At 44.8% G+C, this 15,028-nt stretch overlaps 1 protein-coding gene across 1 annotated transcript in view; it reads right to left on the bottom strand.

The window, feature by feature from the left end:
• The window catches only part of TMPRSS12 (transmembrane serine protease 12), a 28,501-nt gene extending 22,092 nt beyond the window's left edge, over positions 1-6,409 (bottom strand). The window contains exons 1-2 of the mRNA XM_059404513.1: positions 6,217-6,409; positions 5,356-5,551 (exon numbers count right to left, since the gene is read on the bottom strand). Coding sequence (XP_059260496.1) covers positions 5,356-5,551; positions 6,217-6,409 — 389 coding nt within the window. The remainder of the gene's footprint in view (positions 1-5,355; positions 5,552-6,216) is intronic.
• Between the last annotated feature and the right edge of the window lie 8,619 nt (positions 6,410-15,028).

Here is a 15,028-nt window from a genome sequence, read left to right as displayed (position 1 = left end):
AGGCGACCTCTAGAAAGTTTACAAAAAAAATTTAAAGCCCTAGTTCTATTTTGTATAAAAACAAATCACTGCTTTAAGCTACTTTGAAATAATCATTGTTCTTTTCTTTTCCAAACTTATTCAACTTATATTCCTTATTCACTTCAATTTATATCAGACCATAAGATTCAAAAACAGGCTGTGTACACTGAACACTGCAAAACATTGCTGTAATTAAAGAAGACCTGAATTGGGATGCCTGGGTGGCTCAGTTGGTTAAGGGGCTGCCTTCAGCTCAGGAGCTCAGGTCATGATCCCAGGGTCCTGGGATCAAGTCCCACATCGGGCTCCTTGCTTGGCAGGGAGCCTGATTCTCCCTCTGCCTCTGCCTGCCTCTCTGTCTGCCTGTGCTCACTCGTTCTCTCTTCCTCTGTCTCTGACAAATAAATAAAATCTTAAAAAAAAAAAGAAGACCTGAATAAATGGAAAGACATCCCATGTTCATGGATTGGAAGGCTTAATATTATTAAGATGACAGTACTATCCAAGGAGCACTACAGATTCAATGCAATCCCTATAAAAATCTCGATATTTTTTGAAGAAATAGAAAAACCCATCTTAAATTCATACAGAATGTCAAAGGACCCAAATAGCCAAAATAATCTTGAAAAAGAAGAATGCAGTTGGAGGACTCACATTTCCAGACTTCAAAACTATAGCAAAGTTACAGTAATCCAAACAGTATAGTACTGGCAGATATATACACAGCCCAATGAAAAAGGGTAGAGAGCCCAGAAATACAGCCCTGCATATGGGCTCAAGTGATTTTCAACAAAAGTGTTGAGACAATTCAGTGGGGGAAAGGACAGGCTTTTTCAACAAATCGTGCTGGCAAAATTGTATATATACATGCAAAAGAATGAATTTGAACACTGACCTTATACCATATGCAAAAAATAACTCAAATAGATAAAGGCCTAAATATAAAAGTAAAACAAGGGACTCCTCAGTGGCTCAGTTGTTTAAACGTCTGCCTTTGACTCAGTGTGAGGGGAGGTCCTTGCTCAGCAGGCATCCTGCTTCTCCCTCTACCTGCCACTCTCCCTGCTTGTGTTCTCTCTCTCTCTCTGACAAATAAATAAAGTCTTTAAAAAAAAAAAAAAAACCACTGGAGAAAACCTTCATGATATTGGATTTGGCAATGATTTCTTAGATATATCACCCAAAACACAGGTAACCCAAAAAATCAAATAAATGGAACTTCTTCAAAAGTAAAAACTTTTGTGTGTCAAAGGACATTTTCCAGGGGCGCCTGGGTGGCTCAGTGGGTTAAACCTCTGCCTTCAGCTCAGGTCATGATTCCGGGGTCCTGGCATCGAGCCCCGCATCAGGCTCTCTGCTCAGCGGGGAGCCTGCTTTCTCCCCCTCTCTCCCTGCCTGCCTCTCTGCCAACTTGTGACCTCTCTCTCTGTGTGTTAAAACAATAAATAAAATCTTGGGCACCTGGGTGGCTCAGTGGGTTAAGCCGCTGCCTTCGGCTCAGGTCATGATCTCAGAATGAGAGAAAAACTTTTCAGATTATATATTTGATAAGGGATTGATATGAAGAATATAAAAAGCACTCTTACATCTCAACAAAAATCCCAATTAAAATGGGCAAAGGATTTATTTATTTATTTTTAAAGATTTTATTTATTTATTTGCCAGAGACAGAGGGAGAGAGAGCGAGTGAGCCCAGGCAGACAAAGAGGCAGGCAGAGGCAGAGGGAGAAGCAGGCTCCCTGCCGAGCAAGGAGCCCGATGTGGGACTTGATCCCAGGACTCTGGGATCATGACCTGAGCCGAAGGCAGCTGCTTAACCTACTGAGCCACTCAGGCGTCCGGAGGGCAAAGGGTTTAAATAGATACTTCCTTTTTTTTTTTTTTTTAAGATTTTATTTATTTATTTGACAGAGAAATCACAAGTAGGCAGAGAGGCAGGTGGTGGGGGGGCGCGGGAAAGCAGGCTCCCTGCTGAGCAGAGAGCCCGATGCAGGGCTCAATCCCAGGACCCTGAGATCATGACCTGAGCGGAAGGCAGAGGCTTAACCCACTGAGCCACCCAGGCGCCCCTAAATAGGTACTTCGGAGAAGATATACAAATAGCCAGTAAGTACATGGAAAGATGTTTAACATCATTAGTCATTAGAGAACTGCAAATCAACCACAGTGAGATACCACTTCACACTCATTAGGACAGTTATGATAGTAGTAGTGTAAGTGTAAGTAGTGTAAGTGTAATTTTTTCTAATCTGTGTGGAGCACTGGGAAACAGAAGAAACAAATTTAAGAGATACTGTGTAGAGAAAGCAAATTCCCTGGGTCACAGAGCTGTTGTTGATGCCATTATCTGAAAGAATAGAGAAGGAACAGGATTGGAAGAAAGACTATTCATTTTCCAACTTACTCAGACAGTGACTCCAGTAAAAACATATATCGTAGGGAGCTGGAAATAGAACTCAGCTGGAAAGACTTGGAGTTTCCAGCACATGGTGATTGCTGAAACAGAAGTAGATGAGACATCTCTAGAAGAGCAGACAGATAAGGCAGGAAGATAAGAGTGGAAATGTTGTCATTTAGATGATGACAAAGACTCATCAAGGAAAAGGAGAAAATTAGAGGGGACTTAGAAATCAAGAAAAGAGATAGTTTCTAGGAGAACAGGGGTCAGCTTTGCCACATTATGAAGATCAAATAGGATGGGGACTGAGAAGAGGTCATTGGATTTGGCATGGAGGGGGATCTCTAATAGTGTGTTCAGAGCACAGAAATAAGACTGCAATTGGCATTTTATGTCAGTGCAGATGAAGCAAAAGGGAGTCTCTCAAATAGAAGAGAAGGGTTCGTCGATAGGTTGCTTGGGTTTTTAAAATAATGATGGAGTGACCTAAACATGCTTGAGGATTGTAGGGAAGAAACCATGGAGAAGACTGGAAAGTACTAGAGACAGTGAGGTATAATGCTACAGCACAGGTTGAAGAACCTTTGGGTTGGAGGGCTGTTATTTAACAGCAGTGTGAGCGTGGGCAAGTTACCACATCTCCCTCACCTCTGGATCCCTCAAGTGTAAAACAGAAATGATAACAGCTATCTCAGAGAGTTACTGGGAGGGCTTTTTTTTTTTTTTTAAGATTTTTTTTTTTTTTAAAGATTTTATTTATTTATTTGACAGAGAGAAATCACAAGTAGATGGAGAGGCAGGCAGAGAGAGAGAGAGAGAAGCAGGCTCCCCGCCGAGCAGAGAGCCCGATGCGGGGCTTGATCCCAGGACCCTGAGATCATGACCTGAGCCGAAGGCAGCGGCTCAACCCACTGAACCACCCAGGCGCCCCTTTTTTTAAGATTTTGATTTTATTTGAGAGCGAGCACAAGCAGGTGGAGAGGAAAAGGAGAGGGAGAAGCAGACTCACTGCTGAGCAGGGAGCCCGACTCGGGACTCGATCCCAGGACCCTGGAATCATGACTTGAGCCCAAGGCAGACACTTAACTGACTGAGCCCCCCAGGCTCTCCAGGGCTTTTTTTTTTTTTTCACACAGAATTATACATAACATCCTTAGTACCTAATCTCAGAGCAAGTCTTTGATAAATGCTTGTTCTAAGAAGGAAAAAGGGATAGTTGATGGTGCAAGGTTTAGGAAATGAGGGGGACTGGAACAGAATGTAGCAGTTAGTCCTCTGAAAAGTAGAGAATATGCCTCAGTAATGTCTATTGCCTCAACAGCTAGACCAGTCCCTAGCATATAACATACATTCAGTCAATGTTGAATAAAGGAGTAAAAACATCAATAAAATTTAGTCTTGAGAATTGTTAAGTGGAATATGACAGTATCTTCAAATGCTTGGAGGAGGATTTGGGTTAAATATATATGGCTTCAGAAAGCAGATTTTTTAAAAAACCAAGACATTTACTTCAACATAAAAACTTCCTAAGAATTAAAGCTGTCCAAAAATGAAATTATATTCTTCCCAAGGTAGCATTCCATCATCACAAGAGATGTCTCAAATAGAGAGCCATAGGGAATAGTTATGGTTATGTGTGTGGGTTTTCATTCTGGCAAACCTGGAGTTGATCCTTGATTTTGTTGCTCTCCAGCCATGAGCAAGGTACATGAGAATGTCTAAATCTGGGATGTATGGGAGGCTCAGTCGATTAAGCATCTACCTTTGGCTCAGGTCATGATCCCAGGGTTCCAGTATCAAGTCCCACACTGGGTTCCTTGTTCAGTGGGCAGCCTGCTTCTACCTCTGCTTTCTTTCAAATAAATAAAAAAAAAAATCTTAAAATAAAGATAGCATTTTAAGGGTGCCTGGCTGGCTCAGTCAGTGGAGCATAGGACTCTTGATCTTGGGGTCATGAGTTCAAGCCCCATGCTGGGTAGGGACTCCACCTAAAATAAATAAATAAATAAATAATAGCATGCTGTACAAGCATTGTAAAACACCCCTGAAAGAAGAGAATCGATTCCAAACTCTGAAACTCTTCTTCTAGATCTCTTTCTGTACCCTTAATTTATACCTTAGTATCTTATTATTTTTCTGCCTCTATTCCTCAGAAGGTAAGTTTATAAAACTGAAATGTATGTTTGAAAAATGTAGTATACAGGGGCGCCTGGTGGCTCAGTCAGTTAAAGTGGCTGCCTTCAGCTCAGGTCATGATCTTGGGATCCTGGGATCAAGCCCTGTGTCTAGCTCCCTGCTCAGCGGGGAGTCTGCCTGCCTCTCCCTCTGCTCCTCCCCCATTCATGGGTGCATGTGTGTGTGCTCTCTCTCAAATAAATAAAATCGTAAAAAAAAAAAAGCTATGATCCAATGGTGAGAAACAAAAACACATGGTTATCATATAATAATTTTAAAAGCTAAAGACAATTGTCATTATTTAAAGCACAGTCTGACAAATTCCCATAGGCCAAATCTGACTGTCTCCTATTTTTTAATAGTCCATGAGGGGAAAAAAATATTTTTTATACTCTTAGACAGCTGGAAAACAAAAACAAAATACTATTTTATTCAAATTTCAGTGTTCATTAATTAAGTTGTATTGGATCACAGCACACTTATTCAATTTTGTTATTGTATTGTCTCTGGCCACTTTGGTCCCATAGTGGCAGAGCTGAGTCATTGTGACCGAGTCCTTAACATTTTTACTATTTTACTATTTTACAGAAAGCATAAACTTCTGATTTATAGAATTCATTTCAACAAACAGTGTACTAGTGTAAAGCATTATAGCTACTTGTAAACACACAGCTTAACATGGCTGAAATCAAATGGTCCTCTACTACTACAAAGTATCCCCCAAGAGAATAAAATAGAGGAGTTGTGCTCCGAATACATACCTAGTGTCCTTAGTGCAGTGGGCAGCTGTGAGGACCCACTTACTTTTCACTAAGCTTCCCCCACATATATGAGCAAGAATTTTGCCTGATTGAATCTGCAGGCTAACTACCCATGGCCACGCGCCAGTTTGAGCTGCTGTGCCCCCTACTATCCTGGACCCTTCCAATACATCTGCAAGCGGTGCTGTCCCACAATCTAAAAATAAAAATCATATATTGTTATGAACATCTGATGATAGTGTTCCTAATCTTAACATACTGACAGAATCTTTTAGATTCCTATTCAAAAAACAGATAAAGCAATCTGGATACCTAAGGCATTCCCATATTTTGAGGAAAAAAAGAAACTTGAAGGAGTGTTAAGACAAATATGCCTTAAATGATCACTACAAATAGAAAAACATTAAATCAACACAGTTCGTTAAAACTATTCCCCCAAAATCTAAAAAGAAAGTAAGTGTCTCTGACCAGGTGTCACGTTGCTTCTGGGACAAAATGGCAATTAAAGAGCCTGGGACTGGTGAAGCAACTTCTAATATTTGCTATTTGACTTGTTGGGTGAATTTTTCTCAAGTGTAGTAGGACAAAGTCACCCACCGGCCTTTTCAACTTTGAATTCCTAACCTTTAAAGTGGGAATGACAAACCTCAGAATGTTTTGAGCATAAACAGCAGCAGTCTACAAGCGTATGGCAGTTTTGCTACGATGACTACTACACTGTCATAATTAACCAGACTGCGTAGGTCTGTACATTTTAAAGGCAGCTGGGCAAGCAGAAAAGGAGGGAGCCAAATTCACAAACTACAGAAGCGGGGAGCACGCACAGGAGGCTGTTCAAAGAGGGGAATGAACGGATACTACCCTCTGCGGCCCCCGCTTCCTTCGGGGCCTGGAGCGCCTTCCGCCCTCCTTGCGTGGCCTCCCGCCACCCAGGGGCACCGGCCTGCTCCCACCAGGAGCTGCGCCCAGCCCTTCGGGGGAGTGAGTGGAGTCCCGAGTCGGGGAGAGCGCTCCCCACGAACAGCAGTGCGGCGCTCAGGAGCCCCAGCCCCATTTGGGAACTCCTAGTGGGCAAGATGGCGGCAGGCATGGGCTGCCTGCGTGGGCCGCGAGCTGCAGGCTTAGAAGACAGGAGCGCCGGCCGGCAGGCTGGCGCGTGGGGTGGGAGGGCCAAGCCTGCGGAGGAAGCCAAGGGCGTGGGGGCGGGAGGCCTGGGAGATTGGTGCGGTTTCTGGGATGCGTGAGTCCTTTGGGCGGTATCCCAGTTGGCGTCCACTCATTGGACAGATGCCGGGGAGGAGCCTGCGCCCCGTCGGCCTCTAAGTGCTCATTAACGGGCCAGACCCACTGGCTCCTGCCATACAGCCGGGCTTTTGTGCTGGAAGAGGAGTGGAGAACAACTGGGTCCTGCTAACTCAGACTTGTAGGGCCCAGAAGGCTTCCAGAAGTAAGGGCAGCTACACGGAGGCATGTAGGCTGGGGAGGGGAGACAGAAAGCAGAAGACAAAGCAAGTGCAGAGGTTGGGATCTGATAGGAGACAGACACCAAAGAACCCAGATTCTGTGATAGATATCTGTCTCCTTATTGTTCCGTAGTAGTTTTCTTCATCCCATCACTTCAGGGTGAGCTGATAAAATCAAATGGAAGGACCTGCAAAGTTAAGGACAGAAGCTGACTGATGGTAACTACGTGCACTCTGGCTCTCCCACTCTCTCGCTCGCTCTCTTTCTCCCCTCTCTCTCCCTGCAGTCCCTAGCCTGAGAGATTATTCCTGGTCCCTCTCAGAACCCCTGAGATGCCCTCTGACATTCTAAACTATGGGGAGAGGACGCGGATAAGTGGCTCCAGTTAACTGAACCACTGAACAAGCAGGCATCAGCCTCACACTGTGCACGCATGCTGAGATATCACATCACAGGAGGGCTGCTAAGACCTGGCCCTCCTGGGGCACCTGGGTGGCTCAGTCAGTTAAGCAGCCAACCCATTTTCTGAGTGGGTCATGATCTCAGGGTCATGAGACAGAGCCCCGAGTTGGGCCCTGGGCCGGGAGTAGAGCCTGCTTAAGATTCTCTCTCTCCCTCATTCTCTGCCCAAACCCCTCCTCTAAAAAAAAGAGAGAGAGAGACTTGGCCCTCTAACCCAGAGAACATTATAACTTGGCCAGCAGAGAAATCACATGGAAGACAAGTAAGTGGTGACACCTAAACCAAATACAGATTCAGACACAAGGGATTGGTGTGGGCTGTGACAGTCTGGGAAGGATCCCCGAAGGTGGGGAGGTATGAGTTGGCCTAGATTGAGGGGAAAGATCAAGAGGAGGAAGGAGATGTAGTGAAGACCAGTCCCATGTCAATGTGAAAGGGAGAGTTTACCTGTCCTCTGGGCCCTCACTGGATTGTATTGAATGACACATGTGTACATTGGTGAGGACAGATACTCTTTCCCCCCATCTGTGGATTTAATGCTAAACTCTTACAGAAACACTCTCACAGACACACCCAGAAATAGTGTTTCAGCAGCTATCTGGGCATACTTTAGTCAAGTTGATACATAAAATTGACGTTCACAGTAATAATAATGTAGTGCGTAAGTATGACTTTACTATTGTTTTTACTGTTTGCTATTGTAGAGACAAAAGAGAGAAGCCATGCCTCAAAATTTTCCACCAGGATATGTAAGAGAAAAAATAAAGTTAAAGACTTCTTCCAGATTTTGTATTTGATTTGATTCTGTTTTGAGTCCAGAATCAACATGTTTGGCCCTTCTTCCCTTTCACGAAGTCATTTAATTTGGTTTTTAGATATGCAAGAGTAAGCCCGGAACTTGCTTCTTCCTTAGGGGTAAGGGCATTTATTGCTCAGTGTAATCGAAGAGAAATTTTTCATTGTGCAGCCGAGGCCGGGGAAGAGGGAGGAAAGAAGCAGGCAGTGCAACAATGTGGCAGAAAAACAGGCCTGAGCTAAAAGAGACATCTATGAGAGTTCCACGGGTTAGGTTGACATTAGCAACAGTGATATCTAATGTCTGGAGTTTTGTTTTGTTTTGGTTTTGGTTTTTTAAGATTTTATTTATTTGACAGAGATCACAAGTAGGCAGAGAGTCAGGGAGGAAGCAGGTTCCCTGCTGAGCAGAGAGCCCAATGTGGGGCTCCATCCCAGGACCCTGAGATCATGACCTGAGCTGAAGGCAGAGGCTTAACCCACAGAGCCACCCAGGTGCCCCTAATGTTTGGTTTTAAATAGTGTTATTGTTGCTATCTTGAGCTGTGCTGAAGGTTGCTTCTGTTAACACCACACCTTCAGTAACAAGGGAACAGTGTGGGCTGTAGTAGTCTAGGTGGTTGGTCACATGATGGGGAATTAAAGTAGGGGTCAGCAACAGGACAGCTGCCTTGCTCATATTATCTCCCTAAGGTCGTCCTGGTTGGCAGCACTAAATCAAAGGTGGCTATCAGTTGGGGCTTACAGGTGGTAACACATGGGAGAGGGAACAGATCAGGACAGGGCTGCATGGGAATCAGTGGTTGAGGGGTAGGTGATATTGAAGGAAACAAGGTGCAGCTTGGACTGACCCATGAAAGATTTCCTGTTCCCCAGATATTTTAGTGGAAGGTGATACTTGAAAGGGAAGAAACACAGTTGAGGTGTGTTTCTCTGCGGGGGAGATGTGATCAGATCGAGTATGGATGTGAAAAGTCAAATGACAAGTCTTGCTGTGACAGATAACAGAGACTTAACCAATTTCTTTGACATATTCTGATCAAAGACAGGTGCATGTAGCCAAATCATGAAAAGACATTGGAAAATCAGTGGACCAGGAACTGCAGAGGTCCTATGCCTGGATTTCCTCTGCATTTTCTAGATCTTCACTCTTCTCTCCTGTACTGTCACCTCCCTTCTTTGTGGGGTCACTCCTATCAGCCGACAAATGTCTGGAGGAGCAGGCAGCCTTCCAGATTACCTCCAATTAGCCCTCTTCTGGTATTCACACCCTCATTAAACCGCTGCTCCCCACTGCCATTAGTGTTAGCTGGACTTAGTGACATGTTTCTAGCAAATGGAAAATGGCAGAAGTGATGGGCTATCGCTTCCAAGATTAGGTTACAAAAAGACTGTGACTTATTCTTGATGGTCTCCCTACCTCTCTCAGTCGGAGGGAAGCTGGCTGCCTTGTTCTGATTTGCTCTGTGGAGCAGCCTGTAGCAGTAGCCAGTGAGGGACAGAGTCCTCTCTCTTACTGCCCAAGAAGAACCCAGTCACTTAGCACACTGCATGAGTGGGATGGGAAGCAGGTTCCCCCTGGGTCAAACCTTCAGATGAAACCACAGTTGTGGCTAACACCATAATTTCAACCTCATGAGAGACCTTAAGCCAGAGGCACCCCACTAAAGATTCTCTCTCCCACAGAAACTGTAAGCTAAGTTCCTAACTCATTTTATGAGGCTAGCATTACCCTAAGCCAAAACCAGACAAAGATATTATAAGAAAACTATAGACCAATGTTTTTCATGAACAAATGCAGACATTCTCAATATATTAGCAAATAAAATCCAACAGTGTATAAAAAGAATTGTACACCATGACTAAGTGCCATTTATCCCAGGTATGCAAGGCTGGTTCAACATTTTATCTTTGAGAAAGAGCGAGGGAGGGAAGATGGGGGAGGGGCAGAAGGAGGAGAGAGATTCTTTGTTTCTTTCTCTTTTTAATTTGTCAGAGAGAGAGAGTGAGTACAAGCAGAGAGAGAAGCAAGCTCCCTGCTGAGCAGGAAGCCCGATACAGGATACAGGACTCAATTGCAACACCCTGGGATCATGACCTGAGCCGGAGGCACACATTTAACCAACTGAGCCACCCAGGCGCCCAAGGAAGAGAGAATCTTCAGCAGACTCCATGCTGGGGTTTGGGACCTGGGATTGGCTGGGGGTTTGGGGGGCCGGTGTCAGGGCTGACTAGGTCTGGAGTTGTACTCCACTTGGGGCACATCTGAATTAGTCCTAGAAATCTTTTTAATACACATATTTTATTATGCAGACTTTAAATATTAACAACGATGTGCATATCCACATACCCACCACCTCATTCACTACTTTGGTTTTACTGAATGTTTAAACCGTGTCAAAGAATACAGTACAGTGTGTGCACAGTTTGTTTATTTTTGGTGGACAGCAAAGCGAGGTCTAGTGAGTGACAGCAAAGTGATAGTACAAAACTCCCAAGGAGGGAAGAAACCCTAGGGGGTTGCCCCAGTGTATGTGCAGTTTAAAGAATGACAATAGAATAATACTCACTTAAGAAAAAGTGGCTCAGGGGCGCCTGGGTGGCTCAGTGGGTTAAAGCCTCTTCCTTTGGCTCAGGTCATGATCCCAGGGTCCTGGGATCGAGCCCCGAATTGGGCTCTCCGCTCCACAGGGAGCCTGCTTCCTCCCCTCTCTCTACCTGCCTCTCTGCCTACTTGTGATCTGTCACATAAATAAATAAAAATCTTTAAAAAAAAAAAAAAAGGAAAAAACATTGATGTTACTCTTGAAATCCCCTGTATACCCCTCCCTGATTCTCTCCCTTTCTCTTTCCTTCAGAAGTAACCAGGATTCTAAATTTTGTATTCATTATTCCACTGATTCTTTTTTTTTTTTTTTTTAGAATTTTATTTATTTATTTGACAGAGATCACAAGTAGGCAGAGAGGCAGGCAGAGAGAGAGGAAGGGAAGCAGGCCCCTGCTGAGCAGAGAGCCCAATGCGGGACTCGATCCCAGAACCCTGAGATCATGACCCAAGCCGAAGGCAGTGGCTTAACCCACTGAGCCACCCAGGCGCCCCACTGATTCTTTTTATAACCCTGAGAGTATAGTATGGTAGCTACTAGCCACAGGTGACAATTAAGTTTATTTATTTACATATATTTATTTGAGAGAGAGAGAGAGAGGGCGTGCAAGCAGGGCAGCAGCAGGCAGAGGGGGAAGCAGGCTCCCCACTGAGCAGGGAGCCTAATGCGGGGCCCAGTCCCAGAAACCTGGGGCCATGACCCAAGCCAAAGGCAGATGCTCAGCCGACTGAGCCACTGAGGTGCCCCGACAATTTAGTTTAAATATAAATAAATATTCAGTTCCTCAGTCATGTTAGCTGTATCTCAAGTGCTTCATAGCCACATATGTCTGGTGGTTACCATACTGGACAACAAAGTTATAGAATATTTGTATCATTTCAGAGTGTCCCATTGGATAGCTCTGCTCTGTGCAATATATTGTCTAATTTTGCATGTTTCTGAACTTTCTAGAAGTCGAATCATACGGTAAGCTTTCTCTTGTAGCTAGCTCTGTTTCATTCAGTATTAGGTTCTTGATGTTCATCCACGTGTTTATAGCTGTAATTAATTTACTTTACCATGTACATACTGCAAATAGGGCACAATGTACACACAGGCTGTCCTTGTGCCATTCAGCCAAGAAATGTAAACAAAGATGCAACATTAAATCCTGACTGCAGGTTAACAGCTGTATATCCATATATCCCTTATATCCGGCACTACTGTTAATTTCGTAGCCACCACCTGTTGCTATTGCAGTGAGCGCAAATGTGGCAAGGATCAACCTAAGCCAGCACGTGATGCTGATCACCATCACCCCATGAGCAGCTCATCTTTTCTGTAAACTGCGTATCAGAGTAAAAGTGATCTCTCCTGATTCTTGGTCTTTTTCGCCATATTTAGGGCAGTACTCTAAGCCATTTGCAGGACACCATGGGATCTGCACAAATGCCACGAGTGACGCTCGCAGTGCTCCCAAGAAGCAGAGAAAAGTCATGACATGACAAGAAAACGTTTAATTGCTTGGTAGGTAGCAGACGTTGAGGTCTGTGGCTGATTATAATGCCCCTTTTCAAGATAAATGAACCAGTGTAAGGAGCACTGAATTTCATGAAGACATCGCTGTGCTACAGTGGCAGGCACAGAAAACCTTGCACTTTTTGTGAAATACCTTTCCATCTTGTTGCAGGACTGCTGTAAGAAAGGCACACCCAGGGGCGCCTGGGCGGCTCAGTGGGTTAAAGCCTCTGCCTTTGGCTCAGGTCATAATCCCAGGGTCCTGGGATCAAACCCAGCATCTGGCTCTCTGCTTGGCAGGGAGTCTGCTTCCACCCCCCCACCCCCCCCCCCCACCCCTCTCTGCCTGCTTCTTAGCCTACTTGTGATCTCTCTCTCTCTCTGTCAAATAAAATAAAATCTTAAATTACTGAGGAGAAAGGATAGCTGCCTGAACAGGTTTTTTATGCAGCTTAAAGTGCCCTATTCTTGGGGGGGAAATGTCACAAAGGGTATTTATCGGTAAGGAAGAGAAGCAAGCACCAGGATTCAAGGCAGGAAGAAGAGGCTAGCTTTACATTCTCATGCAAATGTAGTCAGATCTGCAATCTGGACCACCCTTATCTATAAAGCAATAAACCCCAGGCTTAAAGGGAAAAGCACACCGCTGCCATCTTGGTTGTACAACAAAAAGGCGTGGACAAGAACTGGATTTTCTTGATTGTGTCCCTAAAGTCAGGGAGTACTGTGCCAGTGAGAGACTGCCTTTTAAAGCTCTTTTGATAACAGACAATGCCGCTGACCACCCAGAACCCCATGAGTTCAATGCCCAAGACATCCAAGTGGTCTACTTGCCCCTAAAACACAATGTCTCTGTTTCAGCCTGTGGATCAGGGGAGAAGAAACTTTAAGTATCATTACTGTGGTACTCGAGGGAAAGGATGGTCAGCACTATGGAAGAGAACCCTGACAGAACATGATGAAAGATCTAGAAGGATCCCGCCTTGGAAGAGGCCATCATTGTCACAGACAAAGTCATGAAAGCCACGAAGCCCGAAACAACCGATTCCTGCTGGGGAGAACTGTGTCCAGATGTCGGACCCTGGATTTACGACAGAGCCGATCAAATCATGGCGCATATGGATCTGGCAAGAAAGGTAGGTGGGGAAGGTATCAGGAGACGAATTTTGGAGTAGTTCAGGGGCTAACAGACACCACGCCGGAGGAATTAACAGCAGAGGACTTGACGGAGGCGAGTGCTTCGGCCCCGGCCGTCAGTGAGAAGCCGGAGCAGCGGCCGCGTGCGGGGAAGCAACCGGACGCCTGAGAACCTGACAGAAGGGCTCCCCTGAGTCACGCTGCTTGCGCTACCGGTTCCGCCGGGGACCCTTCCAAGAGACCGGCCCGAAACTAAAAGCAGACGGCGGGAGAAGGATCGGCAGCGCGTGGAAACCTTTTCAGAGAAATGCAAAAGCAAACCAGGCAGAAACTGCCAGGTATTTCCGGCAAATGTCACCAGCGGCGCGCCTGCCTCTCGCCTGCCCTGCCCCCTCTCCGCCTGTTCGCTGCCGTCACCCGAGGCCGCCCCGGGCTCCTGAGCCTGCGCCACACGAAGACACGAGGATGAAGAGCGTTAGGATGACCCACTTGCACGCAGCGAGAGGTAAATACAGGTAATAAGCTCGTCAGTCGTGGGGCTCAGCATGTGCAAACCTTGCGTGGAGATGGAGGGCCGATCCTTACACAAGCATATTTAAAATTAATAATGTTCGTTTTCTTACTCTTTTATAAGTTTGCTTTTTTTCTTAAAGTGTATCGCCTTCTTTTCAAAATTTTTTTAAAATTTTTATTTATGAGGGAGGAAGAGTGCAGGAGTGGGGAGGGGGGCCGGGGCAGAGAGGTAGAAGCAGGCTGTCCACTGAGCAGGGAGCCTGATGTGGGGCTCCATCCCAGGACCCTGAGATCATGACCTGAGCCGAAGGCAGAGGCTTGAACCCACTGAACCACCCAGGTGCCCCTCTTCATGATTTTCTTAATAACATTTTTCTTTTCTATAGCTCACTTTACTGTAAGAATATAGCATATAAAATATATAACATACAAAATATGTATTAATCAATTGTTTATGTTAACAGTAAGGCTTCTGGTCAATAGCAGTCTGTTAGTAAATTTGGGGGGAGTCAAAATTTATATACAGACTTTTTACTGGGTGTGGGGATTAGCACTCCTAACCCCCACAGTGTTTTGGGGTCAGCTGTATTTGCAAGAGATGTATCTGATAAAGGAATGTTACCCAAATACAAAGAACGCTTAAAACTTGATAGTAAAAAAATTAATAATAAAAAAATTTTTTTTTAAAGCCAAAGAATTTAATGGACTTTAATCTGATCGAAGCAGATCTACAGATGGCAGATAAACATACGAAAAGATGTTTCATATACTATGTCATCAGAGAAATGCAAGTTAAAACAAGATACTACTGGACACCTATTAGAATGGCCCAAATCCTGGGTTGCCTGGAAGGCTCAGTTGGTTAAGCATCTGACTCTTGATTTCAGCTTGGGTCAGGATCTCAGAGTCATGAGATCGAGCCCTGCATCAGGGTCTGTGCTGAGCAGAGACTGCTTAAGATTCTCTTCTCCCTCTGCCTCTGGTTCCCCTTCCCCTGCTCCCTCTTAAAAAAAAAAAAAAATAAAAAATAAAAAAGGAGCCTGCTTAAGATTCTCTTCTCCCTCTGCCTCTGGTTCCCCTTCCCCTGCTCCCTCTTAAAAAAAAAAAAAAATAAAAAATAAAAAAGGAGCCTGCTTAAGATTCTCTTCTCCCTCTGCCTCTGGTTCCCCTTCCCCTGCTCCCTCTTAAAAAAAAAAAAA

The sequence above is a fragment of the Mustela nigripes genome, chromosome 6, assembly GCF_022355385.1.
Source record: "Mustela nigripes isolate SB6536 chromosome 6, MUSNIG.SB6536, whole genome shotgun sequence".
Lineage (NCBI taxonomy): Eukaryota > Metazoa > Chordata > Mammalia > Carnivora > Mustelidae > Mustela > Mustela nigripes.
Note: the sequence above shows the minus strand (reverse complement) of the source record. Positions and strands in the feature narration are given on the sequence as shown.